General features: G+C 40.8%; 1 protein-coding gene across 1 annotated transcript in view; it reads right to left on the bottom strand.

Annotated features, from left to right (window-relative positions):
• PRKAR1B (protein kinase cAMP-dependent type I regulatory subunit beta) overlaps positions 1-23,938 on the bottom strand; it is a 99,186-nt gene that overhangs the window by 74,410 nt on the left and 838 nt on the right. Inside the window, exons 2-3 of the mRNA XM_086472968.1 lie at positions 10,489-10,659; positions 6,171-6,262 (exon numbers count right to left, since the gene is read on the bottom strand). Coding sequence (XP_086329094.1) covers positions 6,171-6,262; positions 10,489-10,659 — 263 coding nt within the window. The remainder of the gene's footprint in view (positions 1-6,170; positions 6,263-10,488; positions 10,660-23,938) is intronic.

Genomic DNA, 23,938 nt, shown 5'->3' with positions numbered 1-23,938 from the left:
ATAAATGCTTGTAAAAATTGTGATATTAGATAAAATGCCAAAAGTGGAGTCTGGAAGTGCATGTTAAATACTTATCTACTCTCTTTACTCTTTGATGAACAAGATTTACATATGAATTTTACATAGCATTTACATACAGATACGGTGAATGTCTAACCATTCCACTTCTTTACGTGATCAGGAGGCCACTGAGCTTCTGAACAGAGACAGACAGACGTGGCTCATGACTCACAGCAGGGCAGACAGGCACTGGTGACATCCCAGAACCAGGACCGACACTCCTGCTGCTCTCAGTCCTGCTCTCTCACCCACTGGTTACACTTCAGTTATATTTCCTTCTCCTCCTCGACAATCATCAGCTTTGGGTCCAACTTCCATCCCCACAGTGGGTCACCTCTGAACCTTCTCACTGTCCCCCTCTCAGTGGCTGCCCCTGTCCAGTAGAGACAGAATATCCTGTCAATAAAATGATGAAAAAGTGTCTTTCATTTTTATCCACAGAAGGAAAATGAACAATCTCTTTCTTTTCCCCACCCATCACTATTCAACATCGTGGCAAAGCCACGTGGGTGTACTTGCATTCCAGCATTACATGCTGAACCAATAAAAATTCTTACTAGCTGCACTGCCGGGTTAGAAGAGATTAGGACAATCAGAACAGCCCCTTGTCACCAATTTTGACTTTGTACACCATTTCACAACTAGGAAGCCTTAGAGGACGTTAAGCTGCTGGATACCCAAGAGTGGGAGAGGAAATAAAATGCTGCCAAGTTATGGGCGTAATTCTGTCTTTGCATAGATAGAAATCATTCCCTGCCTGCTGACGAAACAAAACGAAAGCAGCAGAGAGGGCACCAGCACAACGCACCCTGCCTTGCTGATTTCTCCCATATGCAAAACTCTCGAGCATCACAGACTAAAAGAAGGGGGAAAGTTTACGCAAACTCTTGATGGCCTTCAGAATGGACCTGAACCATGAGATCACGTTGGAACCAGGAGGGGTAAGATCAGTAAGGAACTTCTTCCCCTTGCTCAGCCATTAGAATCTATAGCACAGGCCACCCAAGACAATGCTTGAATGTTATTAAGCATAACTTCCTACCAGATTCCAGAAGGCCATTAAAAAGATAGATGCACTTTCTGAAATATGCATTTCTGCAAAGTCTGTAAGTTCATCTTGGAGTTCTTTTTATTAGGTACAAATGCTATAATCAAGGATTTAATTTAATTTTTTTTTTTTTTTGCTGGGACTTCCTCTCGGATCACAAGTGCAAGAGAGAGAAGAGAAACAAGATGGCTTTTGCCCTCAATTGATGTTAAAGACAGACTGTTGCAAAGAATATCATCTATAAAAAATAAATTTATGTTCAAAATGCAAAACCCCCTCACAGTTAATGTTGTCGTTTCACTTTTCCCCACTATAATGAAAGAGTGGGTGAATGCCTCTTACCTGGCTGAAGGTCCAGCTCCACTGATGTTTTCTCTGTTCATCCTTGAGCAGACTGCAGAACACTTCCTATTTCTTCTGAGTGCTCACGCTGCACAGTGCTGTCCTCTGTATCAGAAGTTGTTCCACGCTGCAAGGAGCAACTTCAGAGCTTTCACACGAGAAGCTGTTTTGCACGACTGTACGTATACACGTAAGGCTTTGGTGAGCACCAAGCTGGGACCAGAGCTGATGATCTCACAGTGGTCATAACTAGCAGGTCTTTAGATCACTCTCTGCCTGGGAAAACTGACCTCTTGGTGGCCACCTCCACAGCTTCTGCGTGATGTTTGCACACCAGCATGAACTATGCTTTTCCAGAAAATGTCACTGCAGTCACATGTGAGCTTAACTAACATGCTCCACTGCCACCTAACAAAACCCTTTGAGCAGCCTCTTCCAAGAGTTTTTGAGTGGAGTCATGAAGGAAGTGGAGTATGGAAGAAACACAGTACGAAGGGCAAAACCCCGACGTGAACCTAAGCCAGCCAATGTGTCATCATATGGAGTGAGGGAAAGGAGAGAGAAGTTAGAGCACATGTGCCTAGGGACCTGCAGGATGACATAACAGCACCGTCAAAATCCAAGCTTAACTACCCAGGCATTAAACACATCCTAACTGCAGAGTAAATACATGAAAGCCTGAAACAAAGTGAATGGCGTTTGACACACATCCCAGCCAAGGAAGCAAACTCCATCAAAGCACACATGACATATGGCTGCTCTGAGAAGACCGCAACCGACTCTGGGTTGACAACAAGACAAGAAACAAGGATGAGTCCAAAGGTAGGCACATTGATACACATACATGTACTCTCTGCAACTCACTAAGCTGTTTAGTTCATCATTAAGCCCATCACTCTCTTAACATCCCTCTTTTCCCCACCGCTCGGGGGAAAAGTTTTACCCTGCCTGTGAGTATTTCACAGAAATTTTGAATAGTCCAGTATTTTTGCTGCATGTGCAATACTAATAAACAATCAAAATCAAACCATACCTATTAAAACACAAGAAATTAATTTTGTGAAGCCCCGCTGTTGCTTTAACTTTTTACAGCTAGTTTCTCATCAATTAAAAAAAAATTTCGATAATGTTACAGACCAGCCCTAGACAAAGGAGGACACATATAAAACATACATCAGGTGCACATGTGCAGAAACACAAAAAGCCACACATGCCTGGTTTTGCAAATGAGAACAACAGCTCCTTTACAGTCAAAAGCACATTTCCACTTCAGATAATGGGCATTTTGCCACTGGCTTTGAGAGAACCAGGACCCTAATCCAGAGTTTAATCAAGATCTTCTTGAAGCCCATGGAAATGTCTCATGAGAAAACAGTGCACTGCCTCACCACTTTGCAGAGCTGCACTGTTCTTTATAATATTAGTGACTCTGGAAATGAACATCTTGGTAAAAGTTGCTGATAACTAGCTCTGCTGCTTTTAGTACTGACGCAGTTACAGTTTCACTTTTATTGCACTTTTCAGTATAACTTTACACCAGAGACTGCGTGCATGTGTGTGTGTGCATGCATGAGATAGATGACAATCCTTTTTTAAGCATGGCACATGAAAAGATGCTATCTAAAATAAGACTTGAACAAAAGTATTTCAGACACCAGTGCAAAAAGATACTTGTTTACCTTAACTTTAGTATGACTTCTCATGCAATTAATCATTCATTCACATGCAATATCTGACACAGAAATAAATTGCCACACACTGCCTTTATAAATAAAGGTTTATGTCAGACATAAAGACCTTCACAGCTGCCAAGTAGCAAGTGCAACACAAGTCACATGGACTGCACAGCCATAGAGCAGACTAACATAAATATTTTTTCAAAGAAGAAGGAAAATTGTAAAAGTCATCCACTGTAAATGAGGAATTAAGCCCTGCTAGTTCATCCCTCCCCCACCTGAACATCTCCTACATCTTGGCTAATGGTCAACCACGAAATGAAACAAAACAATGATACTGTCTTCAGTGCAGAAAGCACTGAGTAAAATAAAACACCACCACCACCACACGGGAAATGAAATAACCTCACCTAGCTTTCCACCATTCCAAGAGGACAGAACCCAAATGAAGTCATATACCACTTACTTTACTGAACTACCTATCTGCATCAACAAGATGCAAACTGGGAGTGAGGGCAATGGTATGCTCTGACCTGCCGACTTCTCCACACTCGACAAACAAAACCAGACAAGGGCAACAGGATGATGTCAAGAGTGAACTCAGTAAAATGCAAAGAGAGAACAATTTATTCATTCATTGCAATCCTGTCTGCAAAATCAGAATGCATGCGTCCTTCTGTGAGTTCCTTTTTTTCTCCCAATGTCAGCAATAGCTTGCCATGCTCGACATGAAGCTTGAATGAGGCACCTAGATGCATCCCTGAGCAAGGGAGATGGTATATAGCTGAATATGCTCCAGTGCACAAGCCAGAAACCAAGAAGCTTCTACATCTTTTGACAGCAGAGGCAGTGTACACCTGGTCAAGCCTGAGGACTGCAAAAGCAGACAGTCTACAACCCATCTGCAGCACACACATGGGAATCCGTGCACATCTCTTCACTCCTAACATATATCCGTAACAGGACAGCCTGGCTGACGGAGGTAAATGGAACATGGGGAATGGATAGGAGAGACCATGACTATGACGTACAAACAGCACAGTGCAAGAAAAAGCACTTTTCTTTCAGCTCTTCTCCCTCACTGTATTCTGATAAGATATTACTGAAATGTCCCTTCTCCAGCCCTAAAACCTATCCTTTCAGTGCCTGTCATGTTGGCATGCGGATGGTATACTTAGGATTTATAGCAGTTTTGTACAAGAATTTTCTCTTGTGCGTGAAAAAGCTAGAAATGCGCAAAGTTAATCCTCTTCTGATTATGCCAGAAATCTGCACGCTAACGTAATATCATAATAATTAGGATTGCAAAGTAATTAAACTGTGTAAATGTCTGCAAGAGGGAGCAAAATTTGCACACTTCGAACGTGCTTTGACTGAAACCATTGACTAGCCCCACCAAGGACTGCTGCTGTTCTGCCAGCACTAAAAACATGAGGGTAGACAAAGTCTTTGTCCCTTCTAACCACAGAAGCACAGAAAAGTAGGCTTGGCAAGGCCCTCATGACATCACTTAGCCTATCTGCTGCAAGGCAGAACTGACACTGCTTACGTCATTCCTGGCAGACCGTAGTCTAATCTGTTCTTAACGGCCTCAAGTGGTGGAGACTCCACAACCTACTCAAGCAGTCAGAGACCTCCTTCTAGTAGCTGACTTGACTCTTTCCTACTGCACTTTAAATCCATTATTCTTTACCCTTTGGCACACACAGCAGTTTATTCCTCATATGCCATTATTCATACACAATTATAAGCTATTATCACATCCTTCTGCTCCTGACTCTTCTTCTGCAGGCCAACCAATCCCATTCTTTCTTCAGAAGTGATGTTATCTAGATCCATGATTGTACCCACTGCTCTTCCCTGAGCTTCCTCCAACTGTTTATTCCTGAAGTGCAGTGCCCAAACTGGACACTGTTACAGCTGAAATCTTTCCAACACCAGGACATGTCTTGCATGTTCTCCTGTTTAGTTAGCCCAGCAAAACGTCAGTATTTTCAAAACAGCTTGACACTAGCAATTAATGTTCAGACCATGATTCACGGTAAGGTCCATATAGTTTTGCAAAACCGTCTTACAGTTATGAAGGTGTTCTTCCTGCCCAAGTACACTTCTCTGCCCTTGGCTCAGTGATAATCCATCTTTTACTAGAACATTTCTTCAACCTGTCAGCATAATTCTGAATTCTAGCCTTGTGTCCCAATGTTTTAGCAGCCTTTCCCATCTTCACTTAATCTAAAAGTTCAACACTCATACCGTATTCCGGCACTGAGGTCACTAATGACAATAAAGATGAAAATCAGACCAAGCCTTCCCGCATTTCAATATACCTTTTCATTAGAATGATGGAACATAGATAACTGCTATTTGGTATGGCAATCCAATGGGTTTTGCATAGAGTCCATAGTGGTTTCACTGAAGATATGTTTCCCTTGATTGTTTATGAAACCATCGTGCACATTAATGTCGAAAATGTTACCAGAAGTTAAGGTGTCTGGCCTCTGTTACGCATTCCTTAGCTACAAGACTTGCTACTCAGTTGTAGAAAGACATTTTCAAGTTTTTAAAAGTCACATTGTCTGATACTGAACTCCTTGATCTTCTTAAGGTACTTACACATAACTTGTTTGTTCCATTTTTTCAAAGAACAAAATAATTTACCCATAATTCTCTTTTACCTCTTTATAGATATTATGCTTTTTCTTTCCCACTCTTCCAGCACTTGACCTGTCTTCCCTGAGTTCTCAGAAGTAACTACAAATGCTTCTGAGATTGTTTTAGCCAATTCCTTAAGTAACCTAGAATAAAGTTCATCAGGAAGAGCTGATTTGAAAATACTAAAAATGTCTGAACACATTCTAACCTGTTCTTGCCCTTTTTTTGCTTGTGATTTTAACCTCTGTCATAAAACCCTGTGTGTGAGGGTGCATCTAGTATGATTCAAATGCATCAGTGAGAGTGGTTCTGATCCCTGAGTTAAAATTTAATATAATTTCTTGTCCTCGAGTCAAGCTCTAGATTCCTTTCCATCATAAAGCACCTCATACCTTCGTTCATTGTCATCAAGATGAGCAAAGAGCACGTTCTTGGAGATGGCCTTTGCCAGAGCAGTCATAGTTTTATAGTCCTTTGGAATAACCTATAGAGAAAGGAACAAAGGGTAATTACATGCCTGGTTGTATTTCTTCACAGATCTGATTATCTATAGAAAATTCCACTATTCAAGATAATGGATGCAATTTGATTTCACACAGTGAGACAGGTTTAGGCTATAATATAAAGCCACTAAGAAAGTAATAAATTATACTTTTTATAATGTGAGGATAAGAATTTATGTTCTCAATATGACAACCAAGAAAGAAATATAAGCTCCAGAATGAGTTGGGAGAAGGATATCCATAAAATACTATAATTAGCAGGTACTGGCAGCTGTGTAGTCTCCTTTCAAAACTCTTGGACTGAGGAAAACATATTTCATATCCTCCTTCCCCCACAAACAATGTCAGAAGCAACCTACCTGTAAAATCAGGCAACAAGCAACATTTCTTTAGGTAAAAGGTAAAGATGTGTTGATTAAACCATACTTTTCAGTACTAGTTGTGGTATATGGAACCAAGCCCCTGAGAGGCCCACTTGGGTCAAAATCCTGTGCCTTTGCTTCATGGCAGACAAGAAGGACTTGCATTTGAGAATGAAGAGGCATTTTTACTTGTTAATCGGAGAGATGGCAAAAGTCCTATTGCACATTAATGTGCTAAAAACATATGTTGAAATTCAGGAGTATGTTTTTATATTGGGTGAAGCTTTTTTACAAGACTTTTGCAAGTTAAGCTTTCCATTTTGGTAAAATATTAGTAAAGACACTGTATCTCTGTACTGGCCAAACATCATCTTCTGTTGGTTAGAGACTGTGATTATAAGAGACACGAGACATTTGTAACAAGGCTATAACTTAAAAAAATGTTCTTTGACTTTAGAAATGTGATTTTCCTTAATAGTTCATTACAACAGGACAGAATCAAGCCTAGCAAAAGTTTAAATGTTAAATAAACCTTACTCCAATCTGAAAATCAGCATTTGTTTGCCTGTTTTAATTACTGAACAAAAAAGATCTGATAATGGGCATTTATCTTTCCCATCTGCTAATGGCAGAAATAGCATTTCTGTCTTATTTAAGTTACTACATATGCTGACTTGTAGGTAGTTTCCTTTCCTCATCCTGGAGAACACATATGTATAAACCACATATTTGTATCAGAGTGAAATGTAATCTATCTAAAAGTTCAAATTCCTCAACATTAAATAAAATGAGCATTTTGCCAGTATCTTATTCTTGGTTTTCACCCTATCAAACAAACCCTGGATTGAACTGCAGTCCTGAACTCTTGCACTATTAAGACGAGCCTAGCTGTTCTGCCTACTGCTGCTGAGCCAAAAGGGTAGTGTCCTGGTTTTGGCTGGGATAGAGTTAATTTTCTTCCTAGTAGCTGGTACAGTGCTGTGGTTTGGATTTAGTGTGAGAATAATGTTGATAACACGCTGATGGTTTAGTTGTTGCTAAGTAGCACTTATCCTCAGTTAAGGATTTTTTGGTTTCCTGTGCTCTGCCAGCGAGGAGATGCACAAGAAGCTGGGAGGGAGCATGGCCAGGACAGCTGACCCAAACTAGCCAAAGGGATATTCCATACCACAGGACGTCCTGCTCAGTATATAAACTGGGGGGAGTTGGCCAGTGGGGGCAGATCGCTGCTCGGGCATTGGTCACCAGGTGGTGAGCAACTGCATTGTGCATCACTTGCCTTTTCTTGGGTTTTATTTATCTCTTTTTTTTTTTCCTTATATTCCTTATTATTATTGTAATTGGCTTTGTTATTTTTAAATTTTATTATTGTTATTATCATATTTTAGTTTTGTTTAGTTATTAAACTGTTCTTATCTCAACCCATGAGTTTTACTTTTTTTTTGATTCTCCTCCCCATCCCACTGGGAGGGGGGAGGAGTGAGCGAGCGGCTGCATGGTGCTTAGCTGCTGGCTGGGGTTAAACTACAACAGGTAGATAATCAAATAACTAAGACATTCAACTCCAACCCTTCTGGCTGATTATGGGATAGTATAGCCTTTCTCAGTCTAAATCTGCAGCAATGAAAGCCACAAGGCAGAGACCAAAGTGGGTCTGTTGGGGCAGGGACACAGAAAACGATTGTTCAGGTGTCACACTAACCAGACATCCGACCAAAATCAAATGTTGTGAAGAATCACTTGACCATTTCTTACATTACTCTTCCAAGTAATCACTGAATGTTCTCTTCAAGCCGATAACCCTCTTTACAGCAAGATTCCTAATCTGTTAGTTGTTAACTACATGTTGTGTCAGATGTGTTGACAAATATTGCTTTCTCTAGTTTCAGGAATGAAGCAATGAAATAACCCTCCGCAAAGATCTTCCTTTCTGTTCCTCAGAATGGAGGCATGCCATGTGCTTGCTCAAATCACAAAGCTAAATCTCCTTTGATTTTCTCTCCAGTGACATAATTCATGGCACTGCCTTTAGCACTACTCATCCTATAGCTCACCCCTTCAAGGGATCCTTTAAATTGGCTTATGACCCAAATGTGTTTCTATCCAACACCTGAATTCAAGCCAGCAGTTCTTCTACTATCTAAAATCCCATCTGTTTGCAATAGCCTAACACAACCCTTGCCTTGCTTTTTACACTTTTAAATTAGTTTCATAATTTGTCCTTTCAGTGTCTCCCTTTATTTCTGTATTCTAGAAATCTCTGTCACAAACACACATCCATGGGATGCACCATGGGATTCATTCGCTGATGGCAGAAGACAAAGCACTGACACACCCAGTGCTAGTTCTATATCCCTTGCATCATCTGTAGCTTGACAAGAAACCATCCCCTAAATTATTATTATTTAAGCTCAGTCAGTTCCAAGGAAATTAAAACCATAACAGCCCTAGTCACAGAACACACAAAATATTGCTGCTCCTGATTCCTACCTACCCATGCTACTGTCAGGGCTTATTGGCATCAGCGTTGAAAGAGGAAGAAAACAAAGTTAACTTCAGGTTCCATTATAAATATAAAAGAATTACTCAGGGGTGTGGGAAGGAATATTTCCTTTGATTTTCAGAAGAGTCAGATGGAGCCAATATTAAGCAGAGACAAATGTGATCTCTTCATGGAAGTTTTTAAGGGGGATATTGCAAACTACACAGAAAAAAAAGTGTTTGAAAGTGGCTTTTAAAATATCACACAAGTTTTTTAACAGTGCAGTGCACTAATAGCGTGACCACAGTACTGTTAAAATTTACTGTATACTTGCAAGCATTATTTAACTGCCACAAGAGTGCTCTGCCATACTTGTTTTTAGGATGAAAGGGTCTCCTAATTCTTTGTTTCTTGGGACAGAAATCCCCAGAGCAGCCAGTGAACTTGTATCATAAGTGGATGACAAAAGCACATCTGACTGCAACGGCAAAAAGTATTCTGCCAAAAACCAGTCACTGACAAAATGTATTCCCATAAAGAAAAAGCTCTTTGCATTAAAGCTACTCCAGGCGTGCACAAAAGCACATTAGTAGCATCTGTCAACCTTATGAAATGCATTTTTAGCCTCGCTCCCTAAACAAACACGACATATGCTATTGTAATGTCTGTCTTCTAATAACTTTTGAAAGCTTTGGACAGTTAAAAAAAAAATTTTGCAGAGTTATTAAGAGATATCAAGGATATAACATAGCTAGGTATTTTCGTGAAAAAGAGAGAAGCCCAAATTAGTGCCACTACTGAAGATATTACCCAATTTGGGACTGGCATTTCTTCAAAGATAACGGTCACATAAAATCGCCCAAACATAGTCACCAGATTTCCAAAAACGCATGGGTTAGGTGGTACCAAACCAACATGGGAACCATATACCTGAATGGCCTAGGGAATCTGAATTACCTAGGTTAGAAGAAAACTTGAGCTAGAAGTGACTTTTGGGGGAAAAAAAAGCAGGAAAAGCAGCAATAGAAAAGGCTGCTTTCCAAAACTGTGAGGTCTGACAAAACTCAGAAGCTGCCAGAGTCTGTGAATACCAAGAAAATGGCTGAGAATTACCGACCCAGTTAGAGGGGGAAACAGATTAGCAGGGCATCTCAAAAAGGAAACAGAGAAAGTTGAAGCCACATTGATGGGGAAAGTACTTAATCAAGGAGGCAGCAAAAGAACTTGAGCGTGAAAATGCTTGAGCCATGCATACGCCGACATGAGGACACCATCCTAAAGGCTGACCCATGAGTCCAAATTATGAGCAAAATATGAGTCACTTGATTGTCCTGTACATCTCAGACAGATGGTAACACATTACCTTTCTGACGTAAGAAACAGCATCCTCCTCAGTGTACACTTCAGCACTGACCCCCCCTCTCCTGCGTCGGGCTTTTACCACTGGGTTGGGAGGAGGAGGGGAAATCTCATCGTCATGCGAATCAGACTGGGAACTGGATTTCTGCCGAGCCAGTATTTGTTTGCATTCTTCCTGCAAGGCAAAAAGAGACAATGAAACATCTCTTACCCATGTGGCAAACTTGCTGGATATACTCGATTCACTCTTCTTTTACAACTATCAGCAACCCCTTTACTTCTACATTTGGATGGCTGTCAGTTTATGACCCAGATGTGTTTCTACCCAACAACTGAACCCAAGCCAGCCGTTCCTCCTGGCTACTATCTAAAATTCCATCTGTTTGCAATAGTCTAACACTCCCATTTTTATAAAGGGTAGAAAGGAGGTCCCTGGGAGCTACTGACCTGTCAGACTCACCTCTGTGCCTGGGAAGATCATGGAACAGATCCTCCTAGCTGTGCTAAGGCACATAGAGGACAAGGAGGAGATTGAAGACATCCAGCACAGCTTCACCAAGGGTAAGTCCTGCCTGACCAACATAGTGGCCTTCTATGATGGAGTGACTACAGCGCTGAGCAAGGGAAAAGCTACGGATGTCATCTATCTGGACTTTCGTAACACCTTTGATACGGTTCCCCACAACATCCTTCTCTCTAAATCAGAGAGATATGGATTGGATGGGTGGACTGTTTGATGGGTGAGGATTGGTTGGATGGTCATATCCAGAGGGTAGTGGTCAACAGCTCAATGTTTAGACGGAGATCAGTGACAAGTGTTGTCCCTCAGGGATTCATACTGGGACCAGTGCTGTTTAGTATCTTCATCAACAACATAGACGGTGGGATCGAGTGCACCCTCAGTTTGTGGATGACACCAAGCTGAGTGGTGCAGTCGACATGCCTGGGGGACAGGGTGCCATCCAGAGGGACCCGGACAAGCTCAAGAAGTGGGCCTATATGAACTTCATGAGGTTCAACAAGGCCAAGTGCAAGATCCTGCACATGGGTCAGGGCAATCCCTGGTATCGATACAGACTGGGGGATGAAGGGATAGAGAGCAGCCCTGTGGAGAAGGACTTGGGGGCACTGGTGGATGAAGAGCTGGACATGAGCTGACAATGTGTGCTCGCAGCCCAGAAGGCCAACCGTATCCTGGGCTGCACCAAAAAAAGTGTGGCCAGCAGGTCGAGGGAGGGGATTCTCCCGCTCTCTACTCCGCTCTCCTGACACCCCACCTGCAGTGCTGTGTTCAGCTCTGGAGTCCTCAGCACAAGAAAGACATGGACCTGTTGGAGTGAGTTCAGAGGAGAGCCCCAAAGATGATCAGGGGCTGAAGCATCCCTCCTATGAGGACAGGCTGAAAGAGTTGGTGTTGTTCAGCCTGGAGAAGAGAAGGCTCTGGAGAGACCTTATTGCAGCCTTCCAGTACTTAAAGGTACTGGTACTTAAAGGGGGGCTATAATATTTTCAGCAGGACCTGTTATGACAGGACAAGGGGTAACAGTTTTAAACTAATAGAGAGTTGATTCAGACTAGATATAAGGAACAAATTGTTTACAATGAGGGTGGTGAAACACTGGCACATGTTGCCCAGAGAGGTGGTGGAAGCCCCATCCCTGCAAACATTCAAGGTCAGGTTGTACGGGGCTCTGAGCAACCTGATCCAGCTAAAGATGTCCCTGGTCATTGCAGGGGCGCTGGACTAGATGGCCTTTAAAGGTCCCTTCCAGCACAGACTATTCTATGATTCTATGATTACACACATGTACTGCTGAAAGAAAATGAAAAATTTAATGTGAGCAGCATGAAGGACTGACGCTAACTACAACGTGTGTACGGGTATCATCACTCCAATACTTGACCTGTTCAACCCTTTCTTACGCTTAATGGAAACCAATGTATTATAAACTGCATACACATCCTCGCAGCTACTCCTAGCTGAGAGAGCAAAAGAACAAACCTCTTTTGCTTACTCTCCAACATTGCAACTGTTATTTTCTCAGTTGGCTTGTACATATCTTTGTCTCTTGTACAGAGAACATATCAGAATTCACACATCAATATATCAGATAGGTTTCTTCATCTTGCTCTGCTTTGCAGGCTTGCTATCATCAGAAAGAACAAAGATGCTCCCTGCTCCAGATTTTCAATCAATGGGACTACTTCCGAGCAAATAAGATCCAAGGTAGGCTCCAGAGGACTATGAAAAACGATGGCTGGCCTAGCACCAGCTGGCCAATATGGAGGCTGTTCTTCAAATTTCATGCTCCTGGAGCAGAGAATAAAATACAAAGGGGAATCCCTGAAGAGATAGTAACAAGAGCAGGAAATAGTATAGAAAGCCTTCAAGAAAGGATGTCAGAGTTGCAAGATTGTGTCAATTCTTACACAGAATTATTTGACTTCTAAAGAATTGAGACAAACAAGATCACCCATAATCATAATATTTTCCCAGAGCCCCATCTCCTATTCTTCAGCTTCCTGGGATTCAAGGGAAAGCACACAGGAGTAAAATTCCCTTTGCATCATCCATGTCTATCAGCCAAAGGAACGGGGGCTCAACTGCTTGTTCCCAGCCCACCTCCTCACCCCCTGGTATCCCCTCAGCCTGGTATCCATCCTGCTCACAACACACCACACTGCCTTTGCTGCTACTTCAGTGCCTTCTCAGCTGGCTCCTTCTAGTCTTTGCTGACCCTGCCTAAGGCAGGGGAGAACTGGAGATGGGATGGACCGCATGTCCTGTCCTCAGCACGTGCAGGAATGACATGAGCACTGTAAGGAGGCAAGCTGTCTTGTGCAGCAGTAGTCCAGTAATTTTATTTGCTGTCATCTATTATACTGCCACAGGCATAACTCACACCATGATAGTCTCAGGGTGACACTGATTGACATACACGTAGCCAGCTATCATCCAATAACTCCCTGAACAACTCCAGTATTTTTGAGACGATTCAGATGAGCAGCATTGCAGGCTACCTAAAAGAAAACGCAGTAATGCTGAGGTCCCTGCACACCCCATAAAACCAACATTCCTTTGACAGGGATGCCAGAACCCAGCCTCTGTCTTACACAGTTCCTTTCCAATGAGATTTTCCAATCAGAGCTAATACATGGAGTCAGTGGAGGAGGGAGGATCTGGGAGCACCAGCACTAGACATGTGGCAGATCACCAACATAACCAGTTGGTCTCATTGACAGAGGAAATGAGTTAACTATAACTCATCAGGTACGACACCAGAAAAGAGCTGTACAGAAAACTGGCACAAGTTCACAATTTTTAAGCTTAAAAGAAAAACAGATGATTAATATATATTTTGCCATTGATGTTTACAAATGTCTGACAAATCCAGTTATGCCACTTGTCTTTTCTGGTCTTATTCCAGTTTCTCTCCTCACCATTACTGACATTGCCTCTCTCATTAACCTAAGGAGCCTTTGACACCAATCTTTATTGCTACCTAAAGTAAATAACTAAATAGTATTTCCCATGCTGCATAATTCAAAGCAACAAGACATCTTGTTTTGATTAACGGACTACGGAAGTATTTAAAAGACAAGCACAGAGATAAAATGTAGAGGGCTGGCTAAAGATCTGACTTTTCAAGGTCCTGACCTCCTTCAGAAAGTGCCAAGTTCTTTCTGAGATCAGCATTTTTTTTAAATGGGGATTACAACACCGTGACTCCTGGGCCGTTAACACAGTTGAGTTAGGTGCCGTAACCAAAACAAACAGAAAAAAAAACTGATTTAAAATGTATTAAATCCTTACCGAAACTTCTTCACTTCAAATAGCAGCACTGGATATGTAAAAAAATGACTAAGCTAGATTTTCTTATCATGTAAGAACTGCAAGTCCTATTTATGCACTCTCATCAACTTCTTCCCTACTCCTCTCTGTCTGTCTTTAGCTTCCTTAACTACAATTATGCACTTGTAGAAACACAAATATTTAAAATACAAATATGTGTGCTGCATATCAGGCTAGATGATTTCCAGAGGTCCCTTCCAACTCCTACCATTCTGTGATATTGTCATTATATTTTATCCCAAACCTATAACTGAGGAACTTCAAATAACATTACTGGCTATTGCAGCTTATATATCTCTTTGTTAGTGTTAACATTCTCTGTTTATATTAAATGAGCACAACCAAATGCACCTTCTTCATAAGCTTAACTGAAAGGTAATGAAGATCTTTCTGGACAGCAAGCAGCTGAAAGCACACTAAAAGGCAACTACAACAAGAAGGCAGTCAGGTAACTATTTAATGGTATGGAGCACTTATACAATTCTTTTTATACACAGCATATTTACTCATAGAGAAAAGTAGTAGTTTGCCCCATCTGAATATCAAATACACACTTCTTTTTCAGTACGCATTGTATAAAAGGCACTTGCAAGGAATTAGTAAATAATATCTCCTCTGCCCCAGCACAGATTTATAAACGAAGGAAAGCTTAGTGAGATAAAATTAATATCACAAAGCATGCTCTTAAATCCAACCTTTTAAAGCCAAAAAGATATTAAAGGATTATAAAAGTGAGTTACCATATGATTCATTTTAAAAGGAAGTCTCTTCGCTACAAACTCCTTTTATATAAACAGCAGATAGTTGACTGGCTGGCTTTTCCATATGCCGCTATTTGTAGTCTAGGTAGGTTTTCCATTACTGAACTAAAGAGTGCCTTTTGAAAATAAAAGCGTACGCTCTGTCCTGGGTTAAGCTTTCAAAAAGCTGTCTTCCATATATCCTGGGGTAAAACTGCACAAACACAGCAAATATTTTAAAGGAGGAATGGACTCTCTGAAGAATAGTTCTTCAAACACTGATCTCCAGACACAGCTTGATGTGAACGCTTGTGCAGAACTCACTTTCAAGTAAACACCTCACCATCTTTTGTTGTCATGACAACAAGTGATCTCACCCTCTATTCGGATGGCACAGCTAATCCACAATCATATTGCCCAATTATGTCCACCTTAAAATGAAAAAACACATGGAAGACACAACTGCAAAACTGTGTAACTGCCTCTGAGCAAGCCCCAGTGAGCATCTTATTCTTCCCTTCACACCAGTATCTGCACTGGCTTCAGTGGAGATACTTCTGACTTGTAGGATATGTAGGGTCTGATCCAGTTATCCATAGGCCAGTGCCATTTTGGGTGACTGGCTTTCAGCTGCCAGCTGAGGAGGACACGAGTCTCATGCTGTCCTGTGTCACATCTACTAGCCCCAGTGGACATTGCACATAGTCTTAAATGGCAGTAGGGGACCACGTATGCACTGCTGACAGAAGCCTCCAGCATCACCCACACAGTCCAACATAACGATACATTAACACAACCCAAATCTGCAAACCAACATTGCTGTGTGACAATAACACCCTATCTCATATATGCATAATCTAATCCTACTTCTATGCAAACCATATTGCAAGTGACCAAAAACCTATCTGAAGTTGCAAACAAAAGTCTTTCCTGGGATTCTTGGGGGAGATGGATGGTGAAACTGGAATACCGTTACTGACTTCAACGATAACAAACTGGTAATGAAAGAAAATACATCATTGTTGCCTCAAATTAAAAGAAAGAAGAACAAATAAATACAACTGCAGTGACCCATTTGAATGTCCACCTTCAGCGAAGACATTCGTGCTACAAGAGGCAAGGTATAAAACACAGGAATTCAGCGTGCTGTCCTCAGCGTATGGGGTCATCGCCTTTCCTGATTAATGTTTCCACGAGTTTTTAATGAGTTTAAACACCACAAATGAAGCAGCCACAATGCTGAGACAGTTTTTAGGTTTACCCTTCCTTTCAGACTGCTGCTGAAGAGCGCACACCTTCCTGACCCAGAAGCTTTCTTCTCTATCAGCCCGAGGATTTCCAAACAGAAATTCACTTCCAGTAGTTCCTCTCCCGGTCTCTTCTTTCAGGCTTTGTCACCACCCGGAAACTAAGATGTTTCAGATGAAGGAAGGACAGCACCTAAGGAGGCTCCAAATCACTGTGCAGTTTTACAACAACATCCCAAGGAGACTTTTAAAAGCAAGTCAGCCATTCGGTATCACTGCTCACTATCTCTGCTCTGTCTCCTACATTTTATTCATTTCATTCAAAAGCAACAACACAAAGTACACTCTAAATTAAATATTTTTTCTTTTTTTTTTTTTCCTCAAGCGCATTCATAAAGTTTTCTGACTGTCAGACCTAAAATCTGCTTTCTATTTATCCACAGAAAACATGCAGGATAGTTCATGCGCATGTAATTAATCTCTCTTTGCACTGGAACTGACCCAGAGGAGATGCTCTCAATACAAGGAAGGTTTCTAACACCGCCCCATCACTCCTGGAGGCTGACATGATGATTTATAGCAACTAATAAAGGCCAAAGGCAAAGCACTCTGCTTTGTTGGAAGCAAAGGACTGACTGATGCCATCACTGAAAGCAGGAGAAATCTGGGAGGTCTTAATGTCCTTTCCAGTCTTGTCTTTGTCACGCTGGACAACTCTACTACCTTTATGATCATTCAGCCTTGTAATCGGAGACTTTTCACACAATACCAACTATTCTTCCACTGCTTTCCCAATGTGAAAAGCCATCTTTTCTTCTACAGCATCACTAAGAAATATCTTTAACACCCACTTTCCTACTAATATATTTATCCAATCCATAGTTATCCGCTGTTTTGATTACTACTACTGCATCCTCGGTGGCCTCTCTGCGTCTCAGTTCATTCCCAATCTCAGATCTAGGCAAAATTCTCCTGAAAAAAATCCGCCTACTCTTCTGCCATTCTGACTGTATTGCTCGCCTTCTTGAGTCCCTTTATGGGCATCCTTTTACCTCCTGCAACATGTTAACCCTTCTTGCTCTCCCCTCCAGGGTCTTGCAGTATCTCAACCCATCACCTCTTCCCTACTTTCTTACATACACCTCGCAGTAAAGAAAGAGAGGTTGTATTACAAAACACAAACCATATTTTTGATACTTAAAAGCTTATATAATCAATGAGAATCATAGCCAACATGTCTCATTTTTAAAATCCAGCCAAATAACAATATATGCACACATACCTTGTATAACAAGAAACATGCCCACAGAAAAGCTCTATTTCTCCTAGATAAATATAATTTAAACTAAAATACTAAATATTTTTCAGCAACAACCAGAACACCTAAGTCACTCTGAAGTTTTTAGTCACTGGATATGTAATGCCGAAGCTGCTTATTTATTTTGTATTCCAGCCTTCTAAGCCAGCAGACCCTTAATCCAAGAGAAACACCACCAATCTCAGTGAGGCTTACATGTATGAGGCAGAAATGGACCATGAGAGCACAGAAAAAGATAGCTGATAAATAAGGTTATCAACAAAGAGGAAATCATAAATGCTGGTATGTCATTTTGCTCCTTAAAATACTTCTGTTGTGTAGGTCCACTCAACATTTAGAAGCATACTGATGCCCTTATATCAAGTGTGCTGCGGACAAAGTTGGTTATTCAAAATCTGGTGCTCCCTCAGGCATTTCAGAGTGGAAATTGCCTCTAAAACATTTCTACATTTTCCACACCTCAATAAAATTCTACTCAATTTATTCTCTCTTCTAAGAAATTATCTGATGTTAACACAAATATGAAAATATGTGTGCTGGGCTGCCCACCTTAAATATACACTCAGGTTTTTTTCTCTCTTTCATCCTCCTCCCTTCCACATGCATTTAATTTTTGAAACCCCAAACAACTTCCATGTGCTGTAAGTGCCTTCACTGGTAGAGGGGTATTTAGGCTAGATAGCAACCTGAATTGCATGCTTGGGCAAGAATCTGTATGTCCCTCTTAGCCCTTCAGTGGGGTACTCACAACTCATTAAGTACTTTTTTCTTCACAATTTGCCATAAATCCAAGCTAAAATAATTATGGACATGTTGTCATATCTCAAATAACCTTAAACCTGCTGTGAAAACAGCTCTCCACCCAGTCTTACTGGTGTCCAGTCGGACAGTCTCAACCCTCATCCTATGTGCCAAATTAAAATGAATTCATGCAGCATTAAAAAGGTATTTAAAAATACAGTCATCTTTTTCTGCATTTAGGAGAATATTAACTAAGAACTACTTGAAAACTAAGTGAAAAACAAGAGCAAAACTAAAATTTATCCTCATGTTGGAAATCTGGTTTGAACTGTACCATGTTTTACACGGTCTTTCTTCTTGCTATCATTCCCATTCAGCATGCCCCTCAGTTTAAAATAATTACTGTGAGAAGACAGAAAAGGCTTAACTACCTCTGCTCCTCCAGTCACCTCCTACAACTGAAAGAGAATAAAAGGAAATAATTTTGAAGACAATTTAGTGTCTTCCAGAAAATATACTGCCTTGCCTTGCCCAAGCATTTGGTTGTAATGGAAAGGGTCAGTAGCTGTCAGAGCGCCTTGCCCAATGCCCTGACAACTGTAAAACACAAAGAATGAGGAAGAATTGCAGGAGTACAGCTTCAAAATGCTGACAACCCTGAATCTGGAATTTTACCTTGTCCGAGGTGAGTTGCTCTGTAGTCTAACCAGCCTCTCAAAAGATTAGTGAAGGATTTGCTGAGCTGCAGACAAGCAGGAGGGTAGGTACTCAGCCAGTTCTGCAGCCGAGGACTCCAACACAGACAAGATTTAAGCCTAGGCAAACTCTTTTTCAAAAATCAATCGGTATTTATTATTAAGGTTGAGGGCCCCTACATCTGTTTGAGACCCTATAAAAGGCTGCAGTCAGCTGGAGGCAGATATGTGCATGTACCTGTTCCTAGCCCTAAAGGCCCTTTAACATTGAGAGCTTTCCCAAAGTCTGCTGTGAGCTAGTGAAATCTGCCATCAGACAGTGCTTGACCCAGCACCATTTTTAACTTCACACAAATTTGACAAGGTATTTCTTTCATGTGTTTAAAGCTAAATATGAACCTGTTTCTTTAAAGCCACTTAGATGCTTAAAGATTAACATGGATTAAATATCCTGATGAATGTAAAATGTGATAGCTTGAGATGTGAAACAAAGACCACATCCAGACAGACTTCCCTTCTCATTCCATCACTGTGCTCCATTTTTGTTAGTTTTTGACTTTGAGACCAGGAAAGCTACTCACACTTGTAGATACACAAAGTAAAACAGGGAGCTCAGCAACGCTCTAACGTGTTCTGCACAAGTTCATAAAAGCACAGCCTCACTTACAGAAAATGTTATTTCTTAGGAAAAAACTTTTTTTCTCTTTCTGCTCTTATTCCCTTCATCCTCGACCCTTCCCTAAACCTCCTTTAGGAAAGCTTGGCTGAGGGGTCTTAAAAATTCACCTAGTTTTTCCTTTACCTGTTCCCAAAAAACTGTCACCTCTCCTAACACTGCGTGTGGCTGACTATGGCAATTGCAGAGGCCCGACCTGAGCTGATTTCCACCCAGCACTCCCCAGTTCTGGTATCAGAGGCTGCCCAAGCCTACTCAGAACCACAGTCACACAGCAAGGGCACCCAGTGCTCCCACCGTTGAGTTGCTACCAGTGTCTCGGGTAGCTCAGGTATGTTCTCACATGCTTTAGCAACACTTCTGACCACCAAGCAGATACCACCCAGCTGCTTTGCAAGCTTTGAAAGACATAGAAATATTTGGTTTATTACTTTGTATCAAACTGCCTAGTTAATGCATTTTTTCAATAGTTTTTCCTCCATAGGATTTTCCTTCCAATCCATAACCCACCCCCACCTTATCTTAAAGGAATGAGTTATACTTAGCATAATCACCTGTACTTATAAGAATGAATTTCATTGTTTTGGACAGGTTCTGGTGGAAATTACTGACTGAAAAATTTCTTGTTGTGACAAAATGTAAATACTGAGAGAGACTACTGTTGCAGAAGAAAAACTTGATGCTCAAATTTTGATGCTCAAATACTTTTTGTTCTGAAATTCTTTATGATAAATAAATAAACTGTATTTTACTAACAGCGAACGAATTTGTAGTTTACTACACACTTTCTTTTCAGTGCTAGTTTACTACAAACCTGTCACAAACGCCTTTATTTTTCTGACCCGGTCTGCATGCAATACTGTCTAATATCACCAGGTGGAGCTACGCAGATAACCTCATTTTGCTTTATTTAATTACACACGGTAGAGTCCAGTTTTTTCTAAAACTCAACTTTTGGATGGTACCTTAAGACATGCAGCATCAGCCTGGGTCCATAAAACCACTGCCAATCCATAGCAATTCAAGACATCAAGCTCAGTATGTAAAAGACAGTATTTCTTGTGTGTGGACAGGGCAATAGAAGGGACCAGGAGAGAGCTCACGTCCAGAAGGTACCAGCAAAGACCATCTGGTTCAGCCAGCAAAGCCACTGCTCTGAAATGCACTGCAAGCAAAATGGCTGCAGCAAAGTACTTGGCCATGCCTATATATATCCTGAAGGTTCCTGCTGCTTCCCCTTCTTTCGTGCCATTGTCTTCATTAGTTCTACTCTTTATCGTAAATTTTTTCTGCTGAACAACAGTCTAGCTTAGCCTGGCAAGGTAACTTCCCCTTTGATCATATAATCAGAGCACTAAGCAACCTGACACTAACGAAAGTTTTGCAGTCTCAGTATAGCTGAAAATACAAGGTTTTGCCTGTAACTTCTTAGTTATTAACTTTTTTACATAACGTAAGAACCAGAGATAAAAGATGGGTTTTATCTCCTGATAAAGAGTTTCCTGGTTTTTCTCCTATGCCTTCTTTAGTCCTCAAGTAAACAGGACCTAATTACAGCTGCTAAAATAATGCCACAGCTTCTTAGCTAATATCTATCCCCCCACTCTAAAAAGCCAATCAACAAGAAGTATAGACGGTCACAGGGAAATGTAAAATAAATTATTCAAAAGAAAGCATCAGATACTTTTCAAAATCACAGGTATCTAAACTGTTTTCAACTCTTTTCTATGGTCAATGGAATGTCAGAGATTTTTACAAAGTAACTGCTAACGTGATCAGAATAGATGTCATCTTGAACTGACTTGTACACTTCAGAATATAGAAACTTAGGCTGATTCCCAGCAATTACTGGCATCTTAAGACAAGCAGGTCCTGCCAGGATTAAGTAAACAGAAAAATATCTACTAAAGTTCTCCTACGATTATTTTCAGAGTTATGTTTTTTAATATTGTACTTGATACAAATAAGCTGCAAAGTTAAAAAGGCATCAGGCGTGTGTTCCTAACCTTGGCCCTTCTCCAGCTGAAAACGACAACTGCAGAATCAAACATCAAACCTCAATCTCTAGCACTTTATTTGTAAGTATTTTTTCATGTTCTCCCTTTACAGCCCTCTCAGGCCATGTCTACGCTGTGAAATAAAAAATGGCCCAGCCATGGACCTGAAGACTAGCCCAAGACTGTCCACATCCTTCAACCATTAGCTCATTCCCTGGCTCTGTTCTGAGCTGCTCGTACCGACTCCTGCCAAAACAAATCTGCTCCTAGACGTGTTAGACCTAAGAATTATATTTGGGGCCAGTTAGTGTCGTGGGGTCAGGGGCTAGTCCCTGGCCCTTTCTCATTTAGCAGTACAGATGTGGGCTGAAGGCAATGGACCTAACTGATGTCATCAGAAGGTGAAAAGCATTTATGATCTGGCCTGATTTTGCATACAATAATAAATCTTGCTTTTCTGAGTTGATTTTATGAGATGCAGTTAAGAATTAGCAAAACAAAATAAACTTTTTGTTCCCACCTCTGAGATACCTCCAGTACACTGATGTGGATTGAGCTCTACATGTTTTCCATAAGCTCCTTTTTTAATCACTTGAAAAATATCATACATTTCATCTCTAAACTGCCCACATGATTTTTTGACAGATAACCTGCTATTCTGCCGCTCTCTTCAGTGGAACATGTTGTCTATTTTAATAAGTTTTGAAAATAACCCCAAAATACCACACTATGGTGAAAAAATGCATGACTTCGTTTAGAAAATCGTGCTTAAACACGAAGATTTTCACTCCTCTCCCTGCACAAAACCAAAATTAAAGGAGCTAATAGCAAACACGCCATATCAGTACATGGCTTATTCACACACAAAAATCTAATGGGCAATTGCTAACTTCACAATTCCATTAAGATTTCTTCAAAGTATCTATATAAGACAAGTGCCTTCTAAAAACAGGATAAAGCTTACTGAAATGATTTCTCTATCTTTACAAGCCTTTCTTGAACTGTTATTATGCCACCGACCAAGTCAAAATACTATCCTACAGCACAAAATCCTCCACAGTGCAATTGGTCTCAACACAGTCCTCAGAAATGGTTGGGGAAGAAAGTCAAACTGCTGTAGGAACAAGAATTACAGTGCTGAAAACCTCCAAAATCATCCTAAAGCCTTTAGACTCAGCAGGCTTAGCTCCCAGGCTACTCTACAGTCAGTGGCAAGATTGCTTCCTTCCATACTAAGCATGATATTCACTGAATTTGATGCCTTGAGACCGGCTGTTACTAAATCATCTCCTTTCATTTTGAGGCAAGTGATAGCCATCAGCTTCTGCGTTTGCATTCCGATTGATATCCTACTACAGAATTCTGGTATCTCCTGTTCTTTGGGAAATAACAGGAGATCACATGAATGAACGTACAATTTCTCAAGGGTATGAACTGCCTTCCTGTCTCAATTCTGTGTACTGTGTTTAGATCAATAAAGCTAAACTCCCCCAGTACAACTCAATAATCCCACTAGCTAAGGAGAATATTCTAAAATACTACAGCATATTTTAACATTTTTTTGAAAAAATGGTGCTTATCCTTCTTGCCAGGAAGTTCAGAATTGCACACATTAAGACAGATAACAATTCATAACATAACCAAGGAAATTCAACAGATTTGACTCTCCTGAAAAGGGTCTTGGCTCTCAGAAGTTTAGGATATGCAGAACTAAGGGATTTTTGGTTTTAATAATAAGCATTACAACCAAAAACCATCCTGTACTTACTTCCCCTCCCTGATGTTCCAGGCAGTCTTACTGGGCTTCCACCAAAATGCAATGCCTGCATTTTTTTAAAGCTACACAAATCTGGCGTATACTTACTTGCCTATACAAAAATTATCTAAAAACCTGACAAAGAGAGGTATAAAATGCCTATATCACATTTAATATATCAGCTCTGTATTATTCACTGGTTATTATTGTTCTTCCTCTAGAAGGAAAAAAAAACCACATAAACCTCCTATCTTAAGCCTACAAGCTTTAGACATTTCCTTCAAAAAAAAAGAAAATAATCCTCCTTTTAAACTAAATATATGAATAAAGTCTCTGGGAGACTGAGGACTTTTATAGCCAACAACTTGCAGCCCTGTGCTCCCTTTTACTTCTGGAGGAATCCCACCCACAGAGAAAAGTTGTGGTCACAC

The sequence above is a fragment of the Leptosomus discolor genome, chromosome 14 (genome assembly GCF_034619465.1).
Source record: "Leptosomus discolor isolate bLepDis1 chromosome 14, bLepDis1.hap2, whole genome shotgun sequence".
NCBI lineage: Eukaryota > Metazoa > Chordata > Aves > Leptosomiformes > Leptosomidae > Leptosomus > Leptosomus discolor.
This window is presented reverse-complemented; position numbering and strand designations above follow the sequence as displayed.